Source organism: Episyrphus balteatus, chromosome 1 (genome assembly GCF_945859705.1).
Source record: "Episyrphus balteatus chromosome 1, idEpiBalt1.1, whole genome shotgun sequence".
NCBI classification, from domain to species: domain Eukaryota; kingdom Metazoa; phylum Arthropoda; class Insecta; order Diptera; family Syrphidae; genus Episyrphus; species Episyrphus balteatus.
Genome location: NC_079134.1, coordinates 123,753,833 through 123,777,218, shown reverse-complemented (window position 1 = coordinate 123,777,218; position 23,386 = coordinate 123,753,833). Strand labels below are relative to the sequence as shown.

Below are 23,386 nucleotides of genomic sequence, written 5' to 3'. Positions count from 1 at the left end.
ACCCATTTTTCAGCTTATTTTTAATGTATCTTTACCCTATTCTGCTCTCAAATAAGAGAGAATGGATTATCACTGTCTGCGGACAGACATGTCGTTTAATTGACTAACATGTCCGTCCGACCACCAAGAAAATCAAAATTTTTTGAAAACCATCCGGCAAACCGGACAGGCTGTCGGATGGGTGTTCACATATTATCAAAACAGCATCAGATCAGACCAAATGGCGGCTGGTCTGTCCGGTAAGTTAGTCAATGTGAACCCCCCTATTGTGAGAGGTTACACAGATTTTGTATGGTTGAACTTTTGACAGTTGTTGTCAAAATCGACGGCAAAGCGAGATTCTGTTTCTGCATTTATGGTCATCGCTACCGCAGTATCCCGCATCAACCTATCTGTGTAACAACCCTGCCATACACATTTAATTTAACAGAGTGAGACGACACATACGTTTTCATTTTTTGTTCACCTTTTCTTTTTACGCATTCGACATTTTATTGTATTATTGAATTTCTTCCTTCGGACAAGGTTGAACTGCAAATTTTCAATTCCGGTCAAAACTTAAAAAAAAATTTACCTAAAAGCTAAAATACATAACAAAGTAAAATTTATAATTCTATTCTTCATGCAATTAATATTAAATAAAAACTATATATTCAATTGTAAAATAACACAAATCTAAACCGCTTTTTAAACGCGCACCACAAAGAAAAAAGTGTTATTTTTTTTCCAAGTGAAAAAAAAAAAACAATAAAGTGAAGAAGAATTTCTAGAATACAAAAGCTGCACCGGGAGAAAAATTATTAAATTTAATAAAAATAACATTCATTTGAATAATTATAAATAATTTTCAAGAAAAAAAAAAAAAAAAAAAACATAAGGAAGCTATCAAATATTGACCAATAATGGTGGATAGATGTTTCGTAATTTTCCATTCATTGACTTTTTTGTTGTAGAGTGTGACTAGAGAAAGAAGTAAAGTAGAAAAAAAAACCACCACCACAACTACACTAAACCACTTACATCAAAAATTTTTGACGCGTTAGAAGACATCGATTTTCTCTCCCAAAAAAAACTTTTCACTCAATCATCTTGATTTCCTCGCTCAATTTGTGAACAATAAAGGTCACATAGCAGAAATTTTTTTTTTTTAAAAGTTAAAAAAAAAAAGGATTTCAAAAATGCAATCCCAACAACAGCATAATCTTAACCATGCCCAACAGCAGCAGCAACAACAGCAGCAGCAATCTCAGCAAACTCAGCAGCTCCTTCAGCAGCAACAACAACAGCAGGCTGCCGTAGCTGCAGCAGCAGCAGCCGCCGCCAATAATGCAAGTTCAGCCAAATTGAATGACAATCAGCCATTGTCTTCAGTCGGTACGTAATTTTTGTTCCAAAATTTGTTTCATTTCTGTTTTTAATAAATTTTGTCAAAAAAAAAACTAAGTAAATTGTTATGAAAGGTTTTTTTGTTTGGCAAAAAAGAAAAAAATATTATTAACAATGGAAAGTTTTATCAATTTTTCAATTTTTTTTTTTTAATTGTGTGGAGAAGTTCAAGGTTATACCTACGCAATTAATTTTCATAGTCCCTTTAACACAATTTAAAAAAGGTATACACATAATAGAAAAAAACACATGTTTTGTGCAAAATTTTGTTGCAAAATACATTTTCAGAATTTGGGGTATTATTCGTCGGTATTGGGTAGGTTTTTACTCTTGATTGTCTCTGTTGTTTTTGTGGAATAAAATAGTCAGTTTGTAATGAAGTGAAAATGATCAGGTTCGTAGCTAAAGAGGGGAGGGCTGATTAGAGAATTGCAATTGATTGCTTCAAACAAATAGGTAGGAGCTTCTGTGTATTTTATGTTCACTCTAGTGAGCACTACATTTCAAGGTGATACCAGAGCTATAGCAAACCTGTTATGTTTTGAGAAATATCAGAAACTTTCCTTTAAATAACCGAATCTGAAATTGTCTCTTAAGAGGATTAAAAAAATGACAAAAGATTTCTATGGTAGAGAAAATAGGGCCTCACTGCAACAAAATCCTCTTATTAATGAATGTTTTTGATTAAAGGCGAGGTTAAGTTTCGGTTGCAAGATCCCCACATCCGACGACCTGAACACGTTCATCGCAAGCAATCTACGTTCTCGGAACTTAGGGCCATTTTGTTCACTCGAAGTTGAACATAACTTGAGGATTTTTATCTTCAACTTCCCAATTTGCTTTTGTTCACTGAAAGTTGACGTTTCTAACTTTCGATTTTCAACTCGAGAGTTTATTAACTTTCAGTTTTCTTAACTTCCGGAAATTGTAGAAGTTAAGTAAGCAAACTTGAGAGTTTGGATGAAAATATCATGTTTTTTATTTTATTTATTGAGAAAAAATTAAATTGAGCCAAAATTCTCCGAATAATATTTATTAATAGCAAATTGGACTGAAGTATAATATAATTTATAAGAAGATTTCACATATTATCAAAAGACAAATACTTATACATAATCCACTTTCGTTTACACAAATTACTGATTGTTGCATTTTATATTAAGGTTCTGAATATTTTCCAACTGCAGATACACACACAAACAATTGAAAACAAATTGATTTGTATATAATCATTTTTCTTAGAAAAAAAAAAACGATTTAATTCATGAAATTATTTATTATTTATTATTTATTCAAAGGAGATGGGGCGTTTTTGGGCCATGAGCGTACATTAATGAGACTAGTCTCGAATTGAAGCTGGAGCTTAGTATATTCAATATGTGAAGTTTTTTTTTAAATCGAAAGTCAGGGTCCTGAGATATGAGGCTCCAAAGTTCGTTCTGATAACCATTTTCTGCCCCTTTTATATGCAAATATCATTAGAACTATAAGAGCTATATGTATGTTTTTGATGTCAAATGAAAGGCTGTTTTTGTGCCTTTTTAACAATATATAACACATATTACACATAAAAAAGAAACGGCGAAAAAATAAAGAAAAAGTAAAATATTAATGAAAAAGAGAGTAATCCTGAACAAGTTTAAGGTTGACCTGAAAAAACGACAAAAACCAAGGATGAGGCTTTGTTCCTGAAAGCCTCTGCAATAATAATCCGCTTTTACCAAAATCGGATTAGATATTTTTTCGAGATATCCCCGTAAAAGGGTTTTTTTATGTGAAAAATTCATACCAAAGCAAGGCACGAGTACGATAACTTAGGCGCCGAGAATTGACAACGGCTATTTGTAGAGGTCTTCAATACAAATATTTTTTATTACGGGAGAGGGGGGTCAATGTCCCTCCCTTTAGGCGGGAGGGGCAATTTTCAAAAGAAATACTTGAAATCATAAAAAAATTATTAAAAAACAACGGCAACACTTACAGCTATCAATGATACTTTTTTCAAAAGCTAGAGCTATACACTCGATTTTAATTTTTAAATCAAGACATTTCAATCAATCGTTTTTGAAATAATCGATTTCAAAATCAACATTTGGGAAAAATAAGATTAAAAAAATACATTGGATACTATTTTTGTCAAGTTTTTCAATGAGAAATTGATTGATGAGTAAATTGTCTCAATAATTTCCTAATCAAACACTGAAAACCATATCTTCTTATGCCTTGCTTCTAGTTTTTGAGAAAAATGAAAAATAGAAAAACTGAATCAGATTTTTATTTTCTTGTCTGTTTACCATTATCAAAAATCAGAAAAGATCGATATTCATACATAGAGTCAGTAAAGAGCTTTGTTCTTCTTAAAAAAAAAAAACTAGATTCCCATTGTACGCTCACCGCAGGAGAGCCCTGATGGTGCAGAGAATAGTCCCCAAAAACTTAATCCACTGAAGGATTTGAAAAAAAGTTTTCTTATTTTACAATTTTCTCAAAAACTAGAAAGCATAAGAAGATATGGTTTTCAGTGTTTGATTAGGAAATTATTGAGACAATTTACTCATCAATCAATTTCTCATTGAAAAACTTGACAAAAATAGTATCCAATGTATTTTTTTAATCTTATTTTTCCCAAATGTTGATTTTGAAATCGATTATTTCAAAAACGATTGATTGAAATGTCTTGATTTAAAAATTAAAATCGAGTGTATAGCTCTAGCTTTTGAAAAAAGTATCATTGATAGCTGTAAGTGTTGCCGTTGTTTTTTAATAATTTTTTTATGATTTCAAGTATTTCTTTTGAAAATTGCCCCTCCCGCCTAAAGGGAGGGACATTGACCCCCCTCTCCCGTAATAAAAAATATTTGTATTGAAGACCTCTACAAATAGCCGTTGTCAATTCTCGGCGCCTAAGTTATCGTACTCGTGCCTTGCTTTGGTATGAATTTTTCACATAAAAAAACCCTTTTACGGGGATATCTCGAAAAAATATCTAATCCGATTTTGGTAAAAGCGGATTATTATTGCAGAGGCTTTCAGGAACAAAGCCTCATCCTTGGTTTTTGTCGTTTTTTCAGGTCAACCTTAAACTTGTTCAGGATTACTCTCTTTTTCATTAATATTTTACTTTTTCTTTATTTTTTCGCCGTTTCTTTTTTATGTGTAATATGTGTTATATATTGTTAAAAAGGCACAAAAACAGCCTTTCATTTGACATCAAAAACATACATATAGCTCTTATAGTTCTAATGATATTTGCATATAAAAGGGGCAGAAAATGGTTATCAGAACGAACTTTGGAGCCTCATATCTCAGGACCCTGACTTTCGATTTAAAAAAAAACTTCACATATTGAATATACTAAGCTCCAGCTTCAATTCGAGACTAATCTCATTAATGTACGCTCATGGCCCAAGTCCCATATAATTTTGCCCCATCTCCTTTGACATTTTGTTTGCATTTCAGACTTAACCCCTTGTAACCCAACATTGTAAATTTTAAAATTATTAATGTCAATCGAAAGGGCTTTAGCTATAATAAAACACGTATTTTTTAAAAATTCAATAAATTCATTATTTGCTTAGTTATTTCGAAATTTATGCAGTAAAAAAAAAACTTTAAATAATTTATTTTTGTATATAAATGCAAAAATTCAAACAAAAAGCTATCTAATATTTATTTTTAGGCGCATTCCTAAAATCCAAAAATAAAACCCCGTTAGTTTATGCACGAAAAATATTTTTTCTGAATTTCGTAGTTTTTACATAAATTTGCTTGTTTTCCAAAAAAGCCAAACTTTCTACATACATTAACTGCCAATTAAAAACTATTGGTGCTATTTATTAGAAATATGGCGCATTATTTCGATAAAGCAATTTTTAAAGATTATGTAAGAAGCTTTAAAAGTATAAAAATATGTTTTTCACAGCTTTTGCGCGATCTTTTTCGGTTTGTTACAGAAATGTCACATGGGGCTACAAGGGGTTAAAGTTGACAGATTTTGTATTAGTTGTCACAAATATCCCAGGGATATTTTTGAAACTGGAAGTTGGCCAACTTTTGTTTTTCAAACTCGAGAGTTAAGAAAAAAAACAGTGAACAAAATAGATTCTGAACTTTTGTTTTAACCCTCGAGTTAAAGTCAACTCTCAAGTTTGTCAACTTGAGAGTTTGCTTCAAGTTGAGCAATAGTGAACAAAATCGCCCTTAATATCTTATGTTTTCAACTACTTTTTTCCCCAACTCTCTACCTCTTATTTTATCCTACCCTATTTTCTTATCGAAATGTTCCACATAGGAGTATTTGAAAATAAAATATTGACACCAAAAAGTTTGGCAAAGTGGGTACAAAATATACATGAGTCAGTATGCTGCATTAATTTTGTTTTGTTTTTCGATCGTGTCTTTTTAAAAAATGTGTTTAAAGTTAACTGTTACACCTACCTCATTTTTATTTCAATGTGAGGTACTTTGGTAAGAGTTATTCAATATTGAAGTGATGTGATTAGGGTTCCCAACATTTTCGGGGCCGATTATAGTATTTTGAGGAAAAACTGTAAAAAACTATAGTACTTTCCAAAAAAATATAGTATTTATAAGAAAATAAAGAAGAAGAATTTTTTGTTTAAGTTGTTGCATATTAATGTTTATAAAACCTGTATTTTTTCTTGCACTTCTTGTAGGTATTATACTTTTTGTAGACAAAAAATTATCATAAGGTTTCAATATTTCAATTTCAATTTTCGCCGTTTTGATTGAATAAATTCTTTTTGTGAACGCCTCTGTAGCAGAAATATAATATAGGAATGATATCTTAAAAAAACACTTAGGAGGTGTTCCAATTGCGTTAAAATTGAAGTTACTATTTTAACCTAGGTTAAATGTTGACACAGCGTGGTGAATAAAATAGGTTAAAATGTATCCTCCTGTAGAGCAGGCTAAAATTTTAACTAAGTCAATCGACACACACGGCCTTAGTAGGTTAGGTTTAGGCGAATTCAGATACATGGACAATATAAAGCATTAAAGTGCAATCAATCTAAGGAATATTTTTGTTATCTATTGATTTCGTTCACCCCATTCAAATGTAGTATTTTTGCGTACTATATATTACTTTAACAGTATCTACATATATAGTACGTAAAAGCCAAATATAGTACAATACTATATAATTATAGTACGGTTGGGAACCCTAGTTGTGATAGAAATCTAAACAAAATTAAATGGAGAATTCTTCTTCAGTTATTTATTCACGATATTAATAAAGTTTTGGAAATGTTAGATGGTTTTTTCTATTTTAATTCGGGCTTATCTTAAAACTTGATATTTTTGTTAAGTTATTATTTGAACTTTAATGATTTTGTTTTAGTATACCCCGTTATTCTGCGATGAATTGAAACTTATGAGTTAATTTATATATTCTTTAACACAATGTAACAAAAATTGGGTGCTCTTAGGTGCTCTTTAGAGAACTGAGGGTCAATTACTTTTTCACTTTCTGATAGAAAATACTCCGTACTTTATGCAATGTTTTTTTTTTTTTATTTTTAAACTAAATTTACTGATGTCATTTGTGTATTTTATTTTGGTTGGTCTTAATTAAGGTTAAGGTAGAGATAAAAGAAACTGAGAATTGTGTAACAGGCATGGGGAAAAAATTTGAGGATTTGACAGGCGGAAGTAGGCCATTGATCAAATTTGATGAAAAATTAAAATAACAAAAACTAGGTTTATATTGTATTTTCTTGAAATAAAAACAAAAACCACGAAAAATAATTTTGGCCAGGTTTTTTGATGAAAATACTCCTATGTGCGTTCTCCGCTCATCTTGGATCTTAACAAAAATGGCTAACAAAGGAGAATAGACAAATTTGTATGGAACTAGGACGTAATACGGCCAGGAATAAATTTTTTATTTTTTGATGCAATTTAGTGTATGTAACATTGCGCAGAAGTTTTGTCCTTCTGAAGTACTTCACAAACGGATAAAATGCATTTATGCATTTACCACTTTATGTAGATTGTCTCAATGTTATAAGATAACTTTAACGAATATTTTAAGTGCAAAATATGATGCTATGTCATTTTCCCTGAGAATGAAGATCTTTATCTTGGATAAAAACAATAAAAACTATAATTTCGAGACTCTTTTGATAGTTTTTCCTTCAATTTTTTGTTAGTTTGAATCGTTTGAAAACTTTCAAAGAAAACCTCGATGTTGTTAAAGCCAATATTTTGACTTCTATTGCTTGTATATTCAAGATTAAGATATTCGGTCTTTGAAAAAATGACATAACATCATACATCATACTTAAAATAAAAATATAATTCAATTTGTCCTTCGCATATTGCACGATGCATTAACAACACAAATATTGCAATATCATACATTATAAATTAAATAAAACAAAACGGCCATAGTAAAAGTATTTCCTATTTTTCTTTTCTTTCATTTGATACCAATTTCAAATGGCCGCCTAACGTCCAAAATGCCCATTCTTCTTTGAGAACATTAGTAAGGAACCATGTTTTACTTGCAAAATGCACTGGGATCTCCATCGCTGGCTTATTGATCATGTTTATAAGATTTTAATAGTTTTTTTTTTTTTTTAAACAAAAGTCGAGTTTTTTTTACAACTCAGTAGTTACCCACTCATCTTTAACCAAAAACAAAAACAAATTACACAATTATTTGTTTTGTTTTGCTCAAAAAATAAAAAAAAACGTAGATATGTATAGACTGAGAGCTCAGAGCTCTAGCTTATAAGTCCCAGTGATGGTAATGACGAAAACTATCGTTTTCCAGCATGCATCTTTTCCTTTTCAGAGAAAAAGTTTATCAAAAGTATAATTTTTCTGAAAATTGATTTAGTGTGGGTAACCACTTTAAATTAGTTGGATCTTGACGCCCATATCTTCCTGATTACAAAAACACCCATGACGTTGAATTTTACGCGTTTTTAGGGATGAGGGTAACCACCTAAACACAAATGTATCCCGTTGACCTTAAATCCCTGTTTGCAAAAATACTCAGGGCAAACCTTTTACTTGCGCCCAAAAAAACACAACAGACGAGTCGTAAATCGCGGCTTGACTAAATATTAAGTCCCTAACAAACTGTCCATAGTGATAGGTAACGCAATGTTCAATCCTACACAATTGCTTTCAAACTAAAATAATTCCGAGTTTACTAGCAACCCAAACGGAGTCATACCTGGAAGTCTTATAAAACAAACTTATCCGAAAATTTAATGAAAAAAAAAAAATAAAAAATTATCTGAAAAAACTGTTTAACAAAGATACTTGGTGTCTTATATTGCTCCTTACCTCCTTTAAAATTATAAGATTGTTCGAATAAAACAAAATCTTATTGCTGCACAAAAAAATGTATGACTCGTAATTTACCAATCTATATATTTTTAATATTTTACATTTTGAATTTATAAAAAAGCAACTTTAATAATTATTTTAACACAAAAAATCTAACCAATTAGTTTAAAACGCCTTTAATTGATCACTTTTATAACTAAGACTTCTTTTGGTATCATAATTTCAATTGCCTTGTCTATCTATAACTGCTAAAAAGTATAATTTTTTACTTTGCAAATTCAAAATTCATAAAAAATAATTTTGTTCCCCTTTGAATAATTTTATCGTTACGGCCCTGAACGATGATATTCCACATTCACATGACAGAAGTACCTAGGAAGAAAAAGGTAGAAAACAATGCATTGTTCGAAAGAGACATGATGACTGCCATACAGGCAGTGGGTCTGAGCTAGTGCTGGGCGGTACTGGGGCACTTGGGGTTGCTTACGTTGTTTTTTTTTTTTTTTTTGTATTCACACATGACGAGTTCGGTCGCTCCTCTTCATTTATATTGTAATATGGTGATAGAAATGATAAAAATAAAAACTCGCACTTGGGCATGGCATGAGTAGGATAATCAAGTAACGTGTTTGTTCGACACAGCACACAGCACATGTGGTTTTTTGATTAATCAGAAAAAAGAGACAGAAACAAAAAAAAAAAACAATAATAAGTTTACTGCGTTGAGTACAATCTCTTACGTGCTGATATTATATTTAAAGGAATAACAATATTTGTTAACAAAATAAAAATACAAAAAAAGGAGAATTTTGATTGAAAGAAATTCAAAACAATGTAGGTAATTATTTATATTTAATTTTATCAATAAGTAAATAAGGCTGTTAATTATTATATTATAAATTTTTGTTACTTTATTGTGTGGTTAATTTGAAAAAAAGCTTATGATAACAATTTATGTAAATTGTATTTTGGTTTTTTTTTTTTTTTTCAAAGTCATCAGTTTCGAAATGTTAACAAAGAATTACTGATTAAAATTGTTGCAATAGGAATTTAGATTTTTGTTAAAAATAAATATCGTAAAAAAAGAATTTAAATGACCTTGATACTAAAACAAAAAAAAAATAAATAAAAATAGATAGTTTAACGTATGTATCTTTTCGGATTTTTAGCTATTTGGTATTATTTGTTGTTTAAGGTGACGTAGCTTTTGTTTATAGTTTCAGGTTTAAACAAAATGCTATAGTAAGCCGATTATTAAAATGATATTGTTTACGATTACTGATGATGAGTTTAACCGGATTATCAATTGAAATATTTTCCACTGGTCAGTTTCAATTTATTTAAAAAAAAATGTTTTTTTTTTTTTTGTTTACCACCAATTGACTTCATTAATATGTATAGGAGGTATGCATTTTTGGGTAGGTACAATCTATTATTCAATAATTTGGATTTGTTTTCGTTAAAATTTTGAAATTTACAAACAAGCAAGATATAACGATTATGGTTTGAAAATTCAAACATATACGTACATAAGTTTTTTTAAGATCAACTTCTATATCATGTTGAGAACTAAAATAATACAGCTAGTTTTTTAAAAAAATAAACGAAAATGGATCCATTTATTTATTTTTCAAAGTGGTGCTCTGAAATATAAGTAAGAAATTCGGTTTTGTTGAATCTTGGAACTGTTATGTAATTGTTTTGTAGGCAAATAGCTTGTGAAATAAAAAATGTTGTACTAAATTTATTTTTCCCTAATATGTACTAACTAATTTCTAAGTAAAAAAGTTGTAAAAAAAAAACAAATTATGAGCAGGGGAAACAAAGTATGTTCTACGTAATTTAAATTAGGAGTTTTATGAAATTTCACACAAACTGAATTTTATCAAGTTTTCAGGATATTCTGTTTGACGCATTACTTTTAAGACGTCTTGTACAATGTACTATATCATAACTGGGGAATCGCTCGTATATTTTTTTCAAAGGGCTCCTCGGCTCCTATAATGTCCTGTGTTTTTATCTTACCCCCTGCCCATATGGGGATAATGTTGGTGAATTTACATGGTCGTTTATTCAAGTCAAACTCAGGACGCTCTTTTTTAAAACAAAGTTTTATGCTTTATGATCTATGTTATTTTGGTGTTTCTTTTACCCAGAACAAAAATACATTGATTTTTTTTTAAGACGGCCATCCAATGCCCGTTCGTGATGGTATGTCACATCAGCTTAATCAGTACCTGTCTCGTCTGCCCCAAATTGCTTTTCTCTTTTTTTTTCAAATTTGTCACCGCTTCCCTATCTTGTCGATTGTGATGTCGGGAACTACTTAGCAAATTGGCAGTTTGGTAAGCAAATTTCCTGAGCATTCATCCTTCATTGAACAATCTTAAAGATGACTCAAAAATTCCAAATTCTTCTTATGTCACAGTTCCTGAAATGCCTCATGCTCATTCCAACACTCCAACTCGTGACCCTCAATTTTCTTCTAATTTCATGCATTACTTTGGTAGGCCTCGTGACCAGAACAACTCTGACCAGATCATTTTTAATCGGCCCACAATTAGTATAATGCAAGCACTTCCATAATGCTCGACAGCCCAAAGATTTTCATAATATTTACGTAGAAATAACACTGGTCAACAAAATTGAACTTTTTTTTTTGCCACAAGAACCAAGATATACTTTTCTAGAGGTTTTTGATGAGCTCGAATCTGAAGTCAGAAAAATTTGATTGGCCTCCGTATTTGAGATATTACCGTTATAAAATGCTAAAAAACGTCATTTTGGCTGTTTTCGAGCTTCTGTTTTTATGTGGTTCAGTTCATTATAAACAAATTCGTAACGGAGATTATAAGAACAGATATTCTTCTTTCCAAAACTGTTTAAATTTTCCCGATATCTCTTTGATTGCTCGAGAAATCTTAAGTTTCAGTTGATATGCCAAAGAGAAACTAAATTTAATCTAAAGTTTAAGTCACATGTCATAAAATGTTTGCCACAAGAACCAAGATATATGTACTTTTCTAGAAGTTTTTGGGTTGCTGAACTCGAATCCGAAATCAGAAAAATTCTATTAGCCTCCGTTCTTGAAATATAACTGTTATAAAAAAAACGGAACGCTACTTAATTTTTTAATACCTCGGCCAGTAAAAGAGATATCGGAAAAATTTTAAATTTTAAACAGTTTTTGGAAGAATAAAACCAGTTCTTATAGATACTGTTACAAATTTATTCATAATAAATTACCCCACATAAAAACATAACCTCCAAAACAGCCAAAATGACGTTTTTTGGCATTTTCTAACGATAATATTTCAAAAATGGATTCCAATACAAATTTTCTGACTTCGGATTCGAGTTCATCACATCAAAAACCTATAAAAGTATATTTTGGTTCTTGTGGCAAAAACCTGTTTGACCAGTGCAATTACATATATCTTTAGTTACCCCTGGCGAGTTAGATATGCTGCTATCACAGGATGATCGAAACAATTTCATTGTTTTTAAAGGAAATATGTACAATATTTTTTTTTTCTAATGCTAATCACAGATTTTACTAAAATGTTGTATAATTTTTGGCTTATTAGAATAAATACAAAAATTAATACAAAACTGCATGAAATATCTCCAAAAATTGCTTCGAAATTTAATGGTATACGTTGTTATCATTTTTGTCTTCCTTATAAAAAAACACCAAGCAACATTTATGGTAAAACAAAAATCGGGAGGAGATACTTGCAGAGTCAGAGGCCTGCAAAATTTGCAAGTACTTTCGACTGAACTTTCCATACATTTAATTTTGATATAAGCCGTTGTCGTTTATATTTATAACCACAACTTATTTATAACCCTTTAATTTATTTAAAAAAAAAAAAAAAAAAAGTGAACACGATATTAAAACACATTAGTTATAAAGCTGTTAACACAGCATTTAATCATGAAATAATTACACATTTGATGCATTTTGGGGTCAATATATTTTGAACTTCGTAATAATTGTAAGTAAAATTGCATCAACACAATTTTTGTTTGGTAATGAATCCAATATTTTCAATTTGCATGATTATCTTGCGTAATTTCTTAGAAGTGTGTAAGTATTGCAATTAAAAATAAAAAGTTTTACCAATCATAAATATGCATGAATGTGCATAACAATATGACACATATTTTGTTTTTGGCTTATTTAAAAAAAGTTCAAAGTCTTTCAATTTGAATCTTATAATGTACACAAACATTTAAAGAGAAGAAAAAGAAAGTATTTTTTTTTGTAGTAGAGTTATTTAAAAAAAAGGTAAATAAGTTTAGCTCTTTATATGTTTTAAAAAACAAAATATAAAAACTTGGGTAAGTTCATTTATTATTAACACTAAATCATTCATAATATTCCTACTCTCCACTAATATAATAAATACCTCGTACCAAAAATGACTTTTATGTATATACAAAATAATCAGTGTCATAATCTGACCTGCAGTTTTGCAATCGCCGAACTTTAGATTCTCTTTTTTTAAGATCTTCCAGATAAAAAATAAAATTTGCCGAATATCTTCGTAAGTTTTAATTTCTTTATTTACTTTTGATTAAATGAATTTTAATTATTCTCTTAAATATATTGTCAATTTAATATAATAATAAAATTAAATAAATAAATATAATTTATTATTATTTTGCTTTGCAAATAATTAAAATTATATTGTTTTGTTTTGCACTACTTTCAGTTTTGTCAAAACGGTACTTCCAACCACGTAAGTATATAATTATATGACATGATAACTATTTCATGTATTCATTTTTGTTTTATTTGAATGTGAATTTTGATCACTTTATCTTTCAGATAAGAACTACAAACTAGATGGCATTAATTCTTATGTACAAAGGAAATGTGAAAATGTTTTGTTATTTGGAGTACTTTCTTACTTTATTCTTAATTTGTTGATACGAAACTATAACATATAATTTCAATATAAGCAATTATGTTGCAGCTTATACGGTGGAAAAACACTACATTAGAAGGTTACGTTGAACTTAAATATTTAAGTATCGTATCAACAAATGATCGCCTCACACCGTTTCCATGAGCTATAAATCCATCTCCAATCGCGAATCGCAATCGTGATGAATCGTTCTTCTCTGGTCCTGATGGTCCTGGGTTTATCCCTAATGAAGATACCATTTTAAACACATAAAAGGGCAGTCCGTATATTGGATCTGAGCCTTGATCCTTTGGTTAATGAGGTGCCGTACAAGTTATCTGGGTCTTGAGTTGCATTCCATATTTTCTGCTTAGTATACCGGCAGTTGATGATTTGGGCCTGGCCTTGCTGTACAGTCAACTAAATTATTGAATCTTACCCATTTAAATGTCAAAATATTTTTCTAATTTTATGAAGTCTTTTTTTTGCTTCGTACTGCAAGACTAGGAGTAGAGTAAAGTATAGTATAATACGACTACTAATTTAGATTCACACAAATTATTAGAAACTGTTTGAAAACTCCAAAAAATATTTGAGTATTATTGACTAATTTATTTTTTTAAATGATATTGCTTGATGTCAAACAGCCCTTGACATTTTATACTTAAATAAATGCATTTTCTTTTATATTCAGTTACAGGGTTTTTATAAAATTACTCAAAAAAGCAATCGAAGGGGATAGGATTTTAACCCATGTGTGAAGAGCATATTGAATTAGCAGTCGAACGCTTTAACCACACCAAAAGCCCGAATAATTTTCCGATTTCGTTCGGGACTTATGATGATACATTTTTCGTATTCGTAGCGAATTTTTGCATTCTGAACATTGCTACGAGGGACAAATACGTTGGTCTGCCGACGCCTTTGGGCACTTATCCCGTAAAAAGGTTTTATATAACAATGAAACCAGTAAAAATTGTATATACAATCAACAACCTCTATGTCGAATTTCTTTCTAACACTAATTTGTTCACTACTTTCAATAAAAAGTCTTGTTGCTTAGTTGCTCGAGAGAGGACTTTGTTGGTCAAATCAAAGTAGAGCGTTTTGCAAGAGTTTGATTTCAGCGTTGGTTTTGTTGTCTGTGTTTATAACGGAGCCAAAAAAATATAAAATTCACCGAAGATCCATCACAATTATGTCTTAAAAGTCGGTCTTATTTTGTAGATTTGTATTTATGAATATTTTTTCTTCCAACTTCCATTAAATTTTGTTATTTTTTCACAAACAAAAAAAATACAAAAAATTTAACAAGGTTTATTATTTCATGAATGTTGCCGAAAGAGAAAAATTATTATTGTAATGTTTAAAAAAAAGTTTATTAAATAAGATTTAAAGTTTCTATCTGTAAACAGCGAGAAACAAAGGATTAAAATTAATTTCAATTATTTGAAACAGTTTTCCTTTCAATATATTTTTAAAGTCCTCATAAGGGGCAATTACTCGCAATTTTATATTTGATAACGTTTAATTCTGTTTTCACTTTATTTGCTATTTGCTAGTTTCTTCAAGTGCTCTAACATAACATTAAAAAATAAAACATAGAAATAACATTGTTATGTACATCAAATAACAAAACAATGAAGAAAAACTTGCACTTGAGAAGTAATATAAAAGTTTTAAATAATTTATTACAAATTAAAAATAAATAATGGTAAAGTTGAGTCAGAGAAACTTTTAAGAGAAAACTAGGGAGCAGATGTTTGATATTGTATTCGACATGATTGTTATTTCATGTTGTTTAGAGTTTAAAAAAAGTTTCAATTGTGTATAGTTGTATGTTTGTTTGTTTGTTTGAAAAACTTTGACACCATTAAAATCTAATCTATTCGAGTGCAGTTTTGGCAGGGTTATTGATTTTGATGTCTATTAAATTATTTTGTGGATTCAATGTCCCATTTATGTTACAAGACTCGCTAGTTCTTGTTTCATGTTAATTTTATATTTTCATTTACAAAAATTATTCATTCTCGGTTTTCACTTTTAATACAGTTTTATAATCTTGACGTTCTTTCTGTAAGTTGCCAAAATTGAAAAATATTCTGGAAAATTTGTTGGTTTTAACGTTTCTAGAGTTTTTTAGGAAATATGTAAATATGTGAATAGGTGAATTATTATTGAAAAACAAATGTTTAATAATAAGTGTTAATGAGAAATATTATATTTAATAAAAGATGATAATCGACGAATTCTAAGTATTCCAGTTGATGATAGTAACATTGTTAGTACCTAGAGTTTTTTTTTTTTTATTAATGTGTTTGGAAAAAAAAAAGCCTTACACTTTACATATCATACAGATTATAATTTATTTAGGAAATTATTTAAAATTAAGTCTAATCACCATACAGCGTAAAAAAAACTTCTCCACACAATAAACGTAATAATAAGAATTTAATTCTGATCTGAAATCATTTCTTTGTCATTCAAATAAAACACATTTGTCATTTTAATTTTAAAAAAATCTTCCATCAGGTCTACTAGAACTGGCCCACCGAGAATATCAAGCTGTTGATTATGAGAATGCAGAAAAACATTGTATGCAACTGTGGAGACAAGACAGCACTAATACAGGAGTTCTGTTGCTACTTTCGTCCATACATTTTCAATGTCGACGATTAGATAAATCAGCTCAATTTTCAACTTTGGCCATAAAACAAAATCCACTTTTAGCTGAAGCTTATAGGTATTTAAAAATATTTAAAATATTAATTTGTTTAATTAATTAATTTGTAATTTTTATAGTAATCTCGGTAACGTCTATAAAGAACGTGGACAACTTCAAGAAGCTCTTGACAATTATCGCCGCGCTGTACGATTGAAGCCTGACTTCATTGATGGTTATATTAATTTGGCTGCTGCTTTAGTTGCCGCACGAGATATGGAATCTGCGGTTCAAGCATATGTCACAGCGTTACAATACAATCCAGTGAGTAATTTTAATATTGATATATTTGAAGTGCATTGAAAATTAGCTCTTACTTTAATACTTATTTTATAAATACGTAGAGAACTAGTCTTTTTTCGATAACAGCAGTTGTCGATCTCGATATATTGCAGTACAGTTTATTCCTCCGTTCGGTTTTAGCCCTCGTATCTAGGTGCGGTCAAAGTTCTTTGATCGATTCTATGTGTAGTTTTATGGACTAAATTGAGCTGGAAATTTTACTTTAAAGAACAATTTTCATATTGGACAGTGTGTTTTATACGGATCTACTGGCTATTAAGGAAGCCGCAGATAGTCAGACAACTTTTAAAGTTGTGGATTAGGCTAGGTCTTAATTGTTCCATTGGTAGTGTGATGATCTCACAAGCTTGCACATTCATCTATGAATCACTCTTATTTGAGTTCCAAGTTGTAGTGGCGTTGAATACAATTAACGGGCTCACAAACAGCCGTCGTAGTTTGCAAATAGAGCAAACTGTTCCCTTTGAAGTTATAAGTAGCAAAATATTTGTATATTTGCACGGATTCAAAACACAAAGAAAACAGGCTGATTAACTGCATTATTTCCAAAAAGTTTAACCAGTCTTTAATAAGTTCAAACAAATACCCGAGTAAGGCTAGTAGTGAGTATAGAAGCTACCTTGATTGGTATAATACACCTATCATTCAGATACTGAATAAGTGTGAATAAGCCTTCAGTTATGAATTAGGCTTTAAAAGACCTTTCTTTTGATATTTCACCCTATAAATTTGGAAAAAAAATTTTAAACGGACATTATTTCGACGACCTTGACTTTTACCTAAATGCATAAGCGTATTCACTATGAACTCAAATCTGTAAACCAAAAATTGTTTGAAGACTTTGATCCGTAGATATCTGCCTCTGAATTAAAAAAAAATATTTGGATGCGAATAACTCAGCAGCCAGACCTCCAAAAATCTTTTGGTTTAAAGTTATGAATAAGGCTGTAAGAGACCTTTCCTTTGGGGTCTCACTCGATGAATTTGGAGGAAATTTTTTAAAATGCACTTATTTTCAGCAAGGAGCTAACCTTGATTTTTTCTCGAAAATCTTTTAAAAAAAATTAAAATTTTTTTTACCTAAATGCATAGCCCACATAAAAACTGTGTTTTTTTAAAATAAAAGAAAAGTCACTCAAATCGTTCAATGGTTCTTTCCTATCTTCCTATTCCTTTTAACTAGTACAGTATGCATTTAAAAGACAAGGAAACACAAAAATTATCTTTATACTTCCTTCGTGTAGCTTCTTCACAACTTTATTCTCCTGAACCTTCTCTCTGTTGGTTTTGGGCCTTTTGTAGGCTATTGGACATTTTTGATTTTTCATCACTTGTTTCCACTACCTAAAGGCCTTCCTTTTCTACGTTGTCCATCGTTTTTTGGATTTAAATACTGGCGTATCCCAACGATGTCCGCCGCTGTATCTTCTAATGAATGTAAAGTCCTTAGCCTTTTTGAGCAGAAATTTGTGAGTATATGCAATGCGGAATTTTCTTGAATTTCTTTAAGTAGAGCTTAGCTACTTAAATGGGTTCTTAGTTCGAAGAACTGATGTTGTAGTTGATCTTGAATGAACAAGCCTTTCACTACTTCTAGGTTATATCTCCCATTATGATTCTGTTCGGATTATCAAAGTTGAACTACCGTTTTCATCTTATCTAAGGCTGATCTCATTTTCCACTTGTTTTTTTGAAAGCAAGAAAATTCTCCGTTCTGAAAATGTGGTGTTGTCATTACAGTTTGCCTGATAGGTATAGGTAAAACATCAAAGAAGAACAGATATTTCGGGCATCATCGTTCAAGTAGAATGGATTATTATGGCTAAATAGGAATTTATTATTTATTTATGTATTAAGAGTTTTCCTTGCACTTAAAAATATTTAATTACATACATATTATTTTGACTAACTTTTCTTCTTTTTTTTCAGGATTTGTATTGTGTTCGCAGTGACTTAGGAAATTTATTAAAAGCACTTGGTAGACTAGAAGAGGCAAAGGTATGAGTCAATTATCCAAAAAACAAAAACATATTCCATTAACTGTGATAAAAAAAAATATTTATTATAACACACATATCCGCGCAAAATATTAATTTATTTTTTTCAGAGTGAATGTTGTAAAGCTTTTGCGTATTTTATTAATCAATTTATTTATTCAATGAAAAAGCATAGGGAAACAATCATAATTCTCTTCCAAAGCATTAAATTTCTCATCGCTCATATTTGACTTGGTCAAATTTTATTAAAAAAAAAAAAAAAAAACATTTTGAATTCATTTAAGTACATTATCGTTTTATATTATTTATCAATTTCTTATTTTTTCTAACCAAAATCATACACAAATGGTGCTTTGTTCTTATATTAAAAGAAATTTATTTTTTTTTTATGAGAACAAGCTCATAAAAATTAAACAAATAAAATTATTTCGTTTTCAGTATGATTCTTCTTCCTCTCAACAAAAAATTGAAACAATTTTCAATTTAATTTTTCACAAATATTTTCATAATTTATTCATGGGAACAATTTTTATCAATTAGGTTTTATTTTCGATTGTCGTTTTTGAGAAAAAAAAAGTATTTAGATACACCATAAGAAGAAAGTGAATGTTGCAGTTGAAGAATATGCAAACTGCATAAATGTAGGACCCCCTCGACATTTTTTATATCTGCCGATTAACCCTTGGCGTAAATTTGCGTAGTTTTATAATTTTTTTTTAAATCTCTATATTGATATATTTTTTAAATACTCAAGCAACTTTAAATGCGTAAATAAATTTATGGCCTCTGATGCTAGGTTATGCGTTTTTTTTTGTATATTAAACAACTCCAAAATATGCGGAGTTTATTTAAGAATATCAACAAAATGAATTTTAATAGTTTTAAAAAAATGTTTTTTCAATTGCTTATAAACTTAAATAATAAATACGTTATTTTTATTGATATTGTTAAATAAATCTCATAAAAACAACAACATCATTCATTACAAACTTAAATGAATTCAAAGATATGTATGAGAACTTTTTTGCAGTTTAAAAATTAACACACAACTACCACAGTCACTACCGAGTCAAACCGTACAAACAAAGCTGAAAGTAAGTCCTGTGGACAATATATTCATGAAAAATATTTCGGAGATTTAAACTATTAAACAGATAAATTGTGCTAATAATCATCTTAAAACCTTCCATGGTTTTAGAATAAGTTGAAGTAGTAGAAGGTTTCCAGAAAACTAGCAAGCATTAATTTAGAAGTGTTTTCTGCAAATTTTTGTTTTTTAAGATTTAATACATTTTTGAAGGCATACTCTTCGTGCGAATCAATCATCTGCAGTAAATTTCGGTTGAAGTACATTTGGGCAGATAAATAACTGTTTTACTGTTAACTCTTTCAATGCTCGACAAGAGAGTTCAGAACGATATTTTATCTTTTCTTTTTTTTTTTATTTACCTGGGAAGGTAAATCATTTTTCACGGTTCCTGGATCCGATTAAGTTGAATGCACAGAATTCTTGTATCCGCAAATTTGAAAAATGCGTCATGATTATTGTAGATTGCGAATGAGTATAAATAATTCGCTGTGAAAATCTTTTTTTTTATCGCCCAGATAAATTTAAACGACTAAGGGCCAATTTTTCAATAGTCAGATAAACCTCAGATAGAGCTTATTCCTAGGACTAAAAGTTTTTTTTATACTGACATTTATTCTTCTAATAGTCTAACTGACGATTGAAAAATCAGGGCTTAGTGTGAATAAATTGGGCCTTAATATTTGAAGATAATGGTAATGCAAAAGTGGACTCGCAGATGGGGTTGCCACAACCTCTTAAAACTTAAGTGTAATATGTAGGAATGTGTTATTTTTTTAAACTTTTTCTATTTTTAAATAAGAAACAATTGTTGATAATATAAACATACCTAAAAATAAAAAAAAAAATACTTAAAAAACATTTTTGTTATTTAATATTTCCCTATGCTTTTTGATTACTCTTTTATGCTTATGCTGTAGATTTTTGAGTGCATGATATTTTTACATTGTTGAGAGAAAAAACACATACACAAAATATTGAATTTAAAAACAAAAAAACCATATTATTTAAAAAAAAATACAATAAATAAAAAAAAAACAACAAACTATTAAATGTCATTAAATCAAGAAGTTCATTTCTAATTTACATTTTTTTTTTATTTTTCACCTAATCGATTTCAGTGTAACTCTCGATTCCGTCATATAAAAAATAATTCACACACCAAATTCAGTGTTCAAATAGCAATGATGTTGAAAATTAAACTCAAAAGGGAACTATTGTGTATAGACATATTATATTCTCTTCCTTGTGTAAAATAAAACAAAAAAAAACCTTGAAGATTTAAAATATTAATTAAAACTATTGCAGTTCTAGAGAATCTTTTTCTAGTTTTGAATTGTTCCTAACTCTTTTTTTTATTTTATTTTTCAACTGGAAGAGAAAACTAAAAACAATTTCATGGAATACATTCAAAATAATAAAAAAAAAGTAATAGAATAGAAAATAAACTTCTCCTACGATAATGGGTCCTTCACATTCTTCCTGGCTCTATCAGTACAGTGTGTGGTATAGTGTTTCAAATACCAATAGCCTGATTGACTCAACAAACAGGTAAAGTACAGTGCTTCATGATGACGACAAGATACAAAAAAAATAAAAAATAACAAAAGAACAAGTTACAAAGAAATCCAATTCCTAATGAATCATTATCCTAATCCAAAAACAAATACAAAACAATATTCCCCTCCTACCAATCAACAATCCAATTTCAAATCATTTTCATTAAAACAAAATATATAATTTATAATAGTTTCAAAACAAAATCAGAGAATTTATTTTAATTGAGGATCTCAGGTTTTACAGATGAAGACTTGCTCCTCTATTACTTTTTTTTCTCTTTCTCTGATCTTTCAACGTTGCCCACAATAGAATTCTCTCTCTCTCTCTCTCTACGTAAGCGTGCACCTCTTTATTTGTTTATATTTTCATTTTAATTGCTTGGTTATAAACGCTTATCAAAATATTTATTTGAAAAAGGAAATTTTAATTTTTATAAAATTTTTCTTATCAATTTTGTTTTAATTAAGTTAATTTAATGTTTGATAAGCGTTTATAATTGTATTTTATCTGCTCTGTTACGAGTTGATACATTTTATTTGCTTAAGAAATTATATTGGCATTCACATCTATGTTTTATTTTATTTAAATATTAACATAATTTCCATTTTCGAAAGTCTACAAAAAGCGAATATTACGAAAACATAATACTCTCAGCATACGTTTAAGATCTTTAAGTCATTGCTTTGGAACTCCATCAAATAATGTTACAAATTCTAGAACTATTTGAGAAGAAGCAGCTTATAAATGTCGAGACTCGAGATTCTTCACAGGCTACTACAAATTGAGGAAACTTCCTCATAAATTAAGCCATCTTCATAAATATTTCTTGAAAGTTTGTGAGCCTACACCAAGTTCGATATTTTGATTCAGATACCCCAAACACCAATTTCTGTGGTCTAGGGTATCCGAATGTGAGCTTCGACGAATTTCCTTGTAGGTATATGTGATATGTCGAAATGGAATTGCACACTTATTTGCAGTCCGTTGGTCTGATTTCAGAATGCTACAAGGAAAGAAGTCAAATGTTGAACCTTGAGCAACACAAACTACAATGCACTTCATTGTAGATCTTTAATCCTTCAGTTGTAAAAAGAAGTTTCTGGAAAGGTTAGTCTAATTAATGGTGTGTCATGGATAAGGGCTTCCATCCGTACGCTGTCAAATGCTTTCTTCGATGTCCATACAGTAGGCGACGTGACGGTAACTTGATGTTTTTCAGCGGATGCAGTTTAGAGTGCTTTTCCCTGCAGTTTTATCGGATGTTTGGATATTGAAAGAAAATTATATCACCTTCAATCACTGTGCAACTCCCATTACTTACTATGAAACCGAAAATGATGTAATAATTTGTATTAAAAATGTGAAAATTGCAGAAGGAGTTGGATATATAGTAAGGTTTAGTAATTTCTATGACAATGATGCCATACATTCTTCCAGACTGCTAAGCTATGCTTTACTGTTCGGATTGCTGGCACAATGGTAGTCGGTGAATCTCAATAAAACCGGAACTCGAGAGTGGAATAAACTTGAATAGCTTTTTGTAGGAGCTTTATCTTCATTAATAGTAACTTAATTGAAATTTTGGTTCAGCGCTCAGTTTTTTGAGTTACACGCTCTGTCAAAAGAAATGCACGAGAAACATGATTTATTAAATGATACGATTATAGACCTATCGATGTCTAATTAAAATCAAAGCAACATCTCCCTAGGAGTAAATTATGAATCCTATCTCTGTTTAGAAGAGGTAATATTGAATTATAACTGCACCCTGGTCCACTGAAAGGAATACAAATTTGATCACTCTCGTTATCCAACAAGTTGGTAAGAGTATTTCCATTGTTTTTGTTTGATTTCGTTGAATCCTTGATGTCAAAGCCAATTAGTACGTAGTTGCTGCACTTCAAGAAATCATTTAATTGTAACCGCTTAAAAGACGTCATCCGCGCCTAAATTTTTCTTGAGAACAGAGTGTTGTAAAAATGGTTTCGTTGGTTTTAGAGAAGAGTTGATTTAATATATGTAGCTTTTAACAACCTTTAGTCCAAACAAAAATTTGACGTTTCGTCCCGGCTGAGCTCACTTCGACTCATCAGTT

The 23,386-nt window shown here is 29.9% G+C and overlaps 1 protein-coding gene across 3 annotated transcripts in view; it reads left to right on the top strand.

Annotated features, from left to right (window-relative positions):
- The first annotated feature begins 506 nt into the window (after window positions 1–506).
- The window catches only part of LOC129907457 (UDP-N-acetylglucosamine--peptide N-acetylglucosaminyltransferase 110 kDa subunit), a 150,243-nt gene continuing 127,363 nt past the window's right edge, over window positions 507–23,386 (top strand). The window contains exons 1-5 of one of the 3 annotated variants that reach the window (XM_055983694.1): window positions 507–1,374; window positions 13,428–13,454; window positions 16,155–16,365; window positions 16,425–16,608; window positions 18,577–18,645. In XM_055983694.1, coding sequence (XP_055839669.1) covers window positions 1,179–1,374; window positions 13,428–13,454; window positions 16,155–16,365; window positions 16,425–16,608; window positions 18,577–18,645 — 687 coding nt within the window. In that variant the 5' untranslated portion in view covers window positions 507–1,178. Of the gene's footprint in view, window positions 1,375–9,187; window positions 9,544–13,427; window positions 13,455–16,154; window positions 16,366–16,424; window positions 16,609–18,576; window positions 18,646–23,386 lie in introns of those variants that run through there. The other 2 variants (XM_055983695.1, XM_055983696.1) reach the window with 2 other exon arrangements.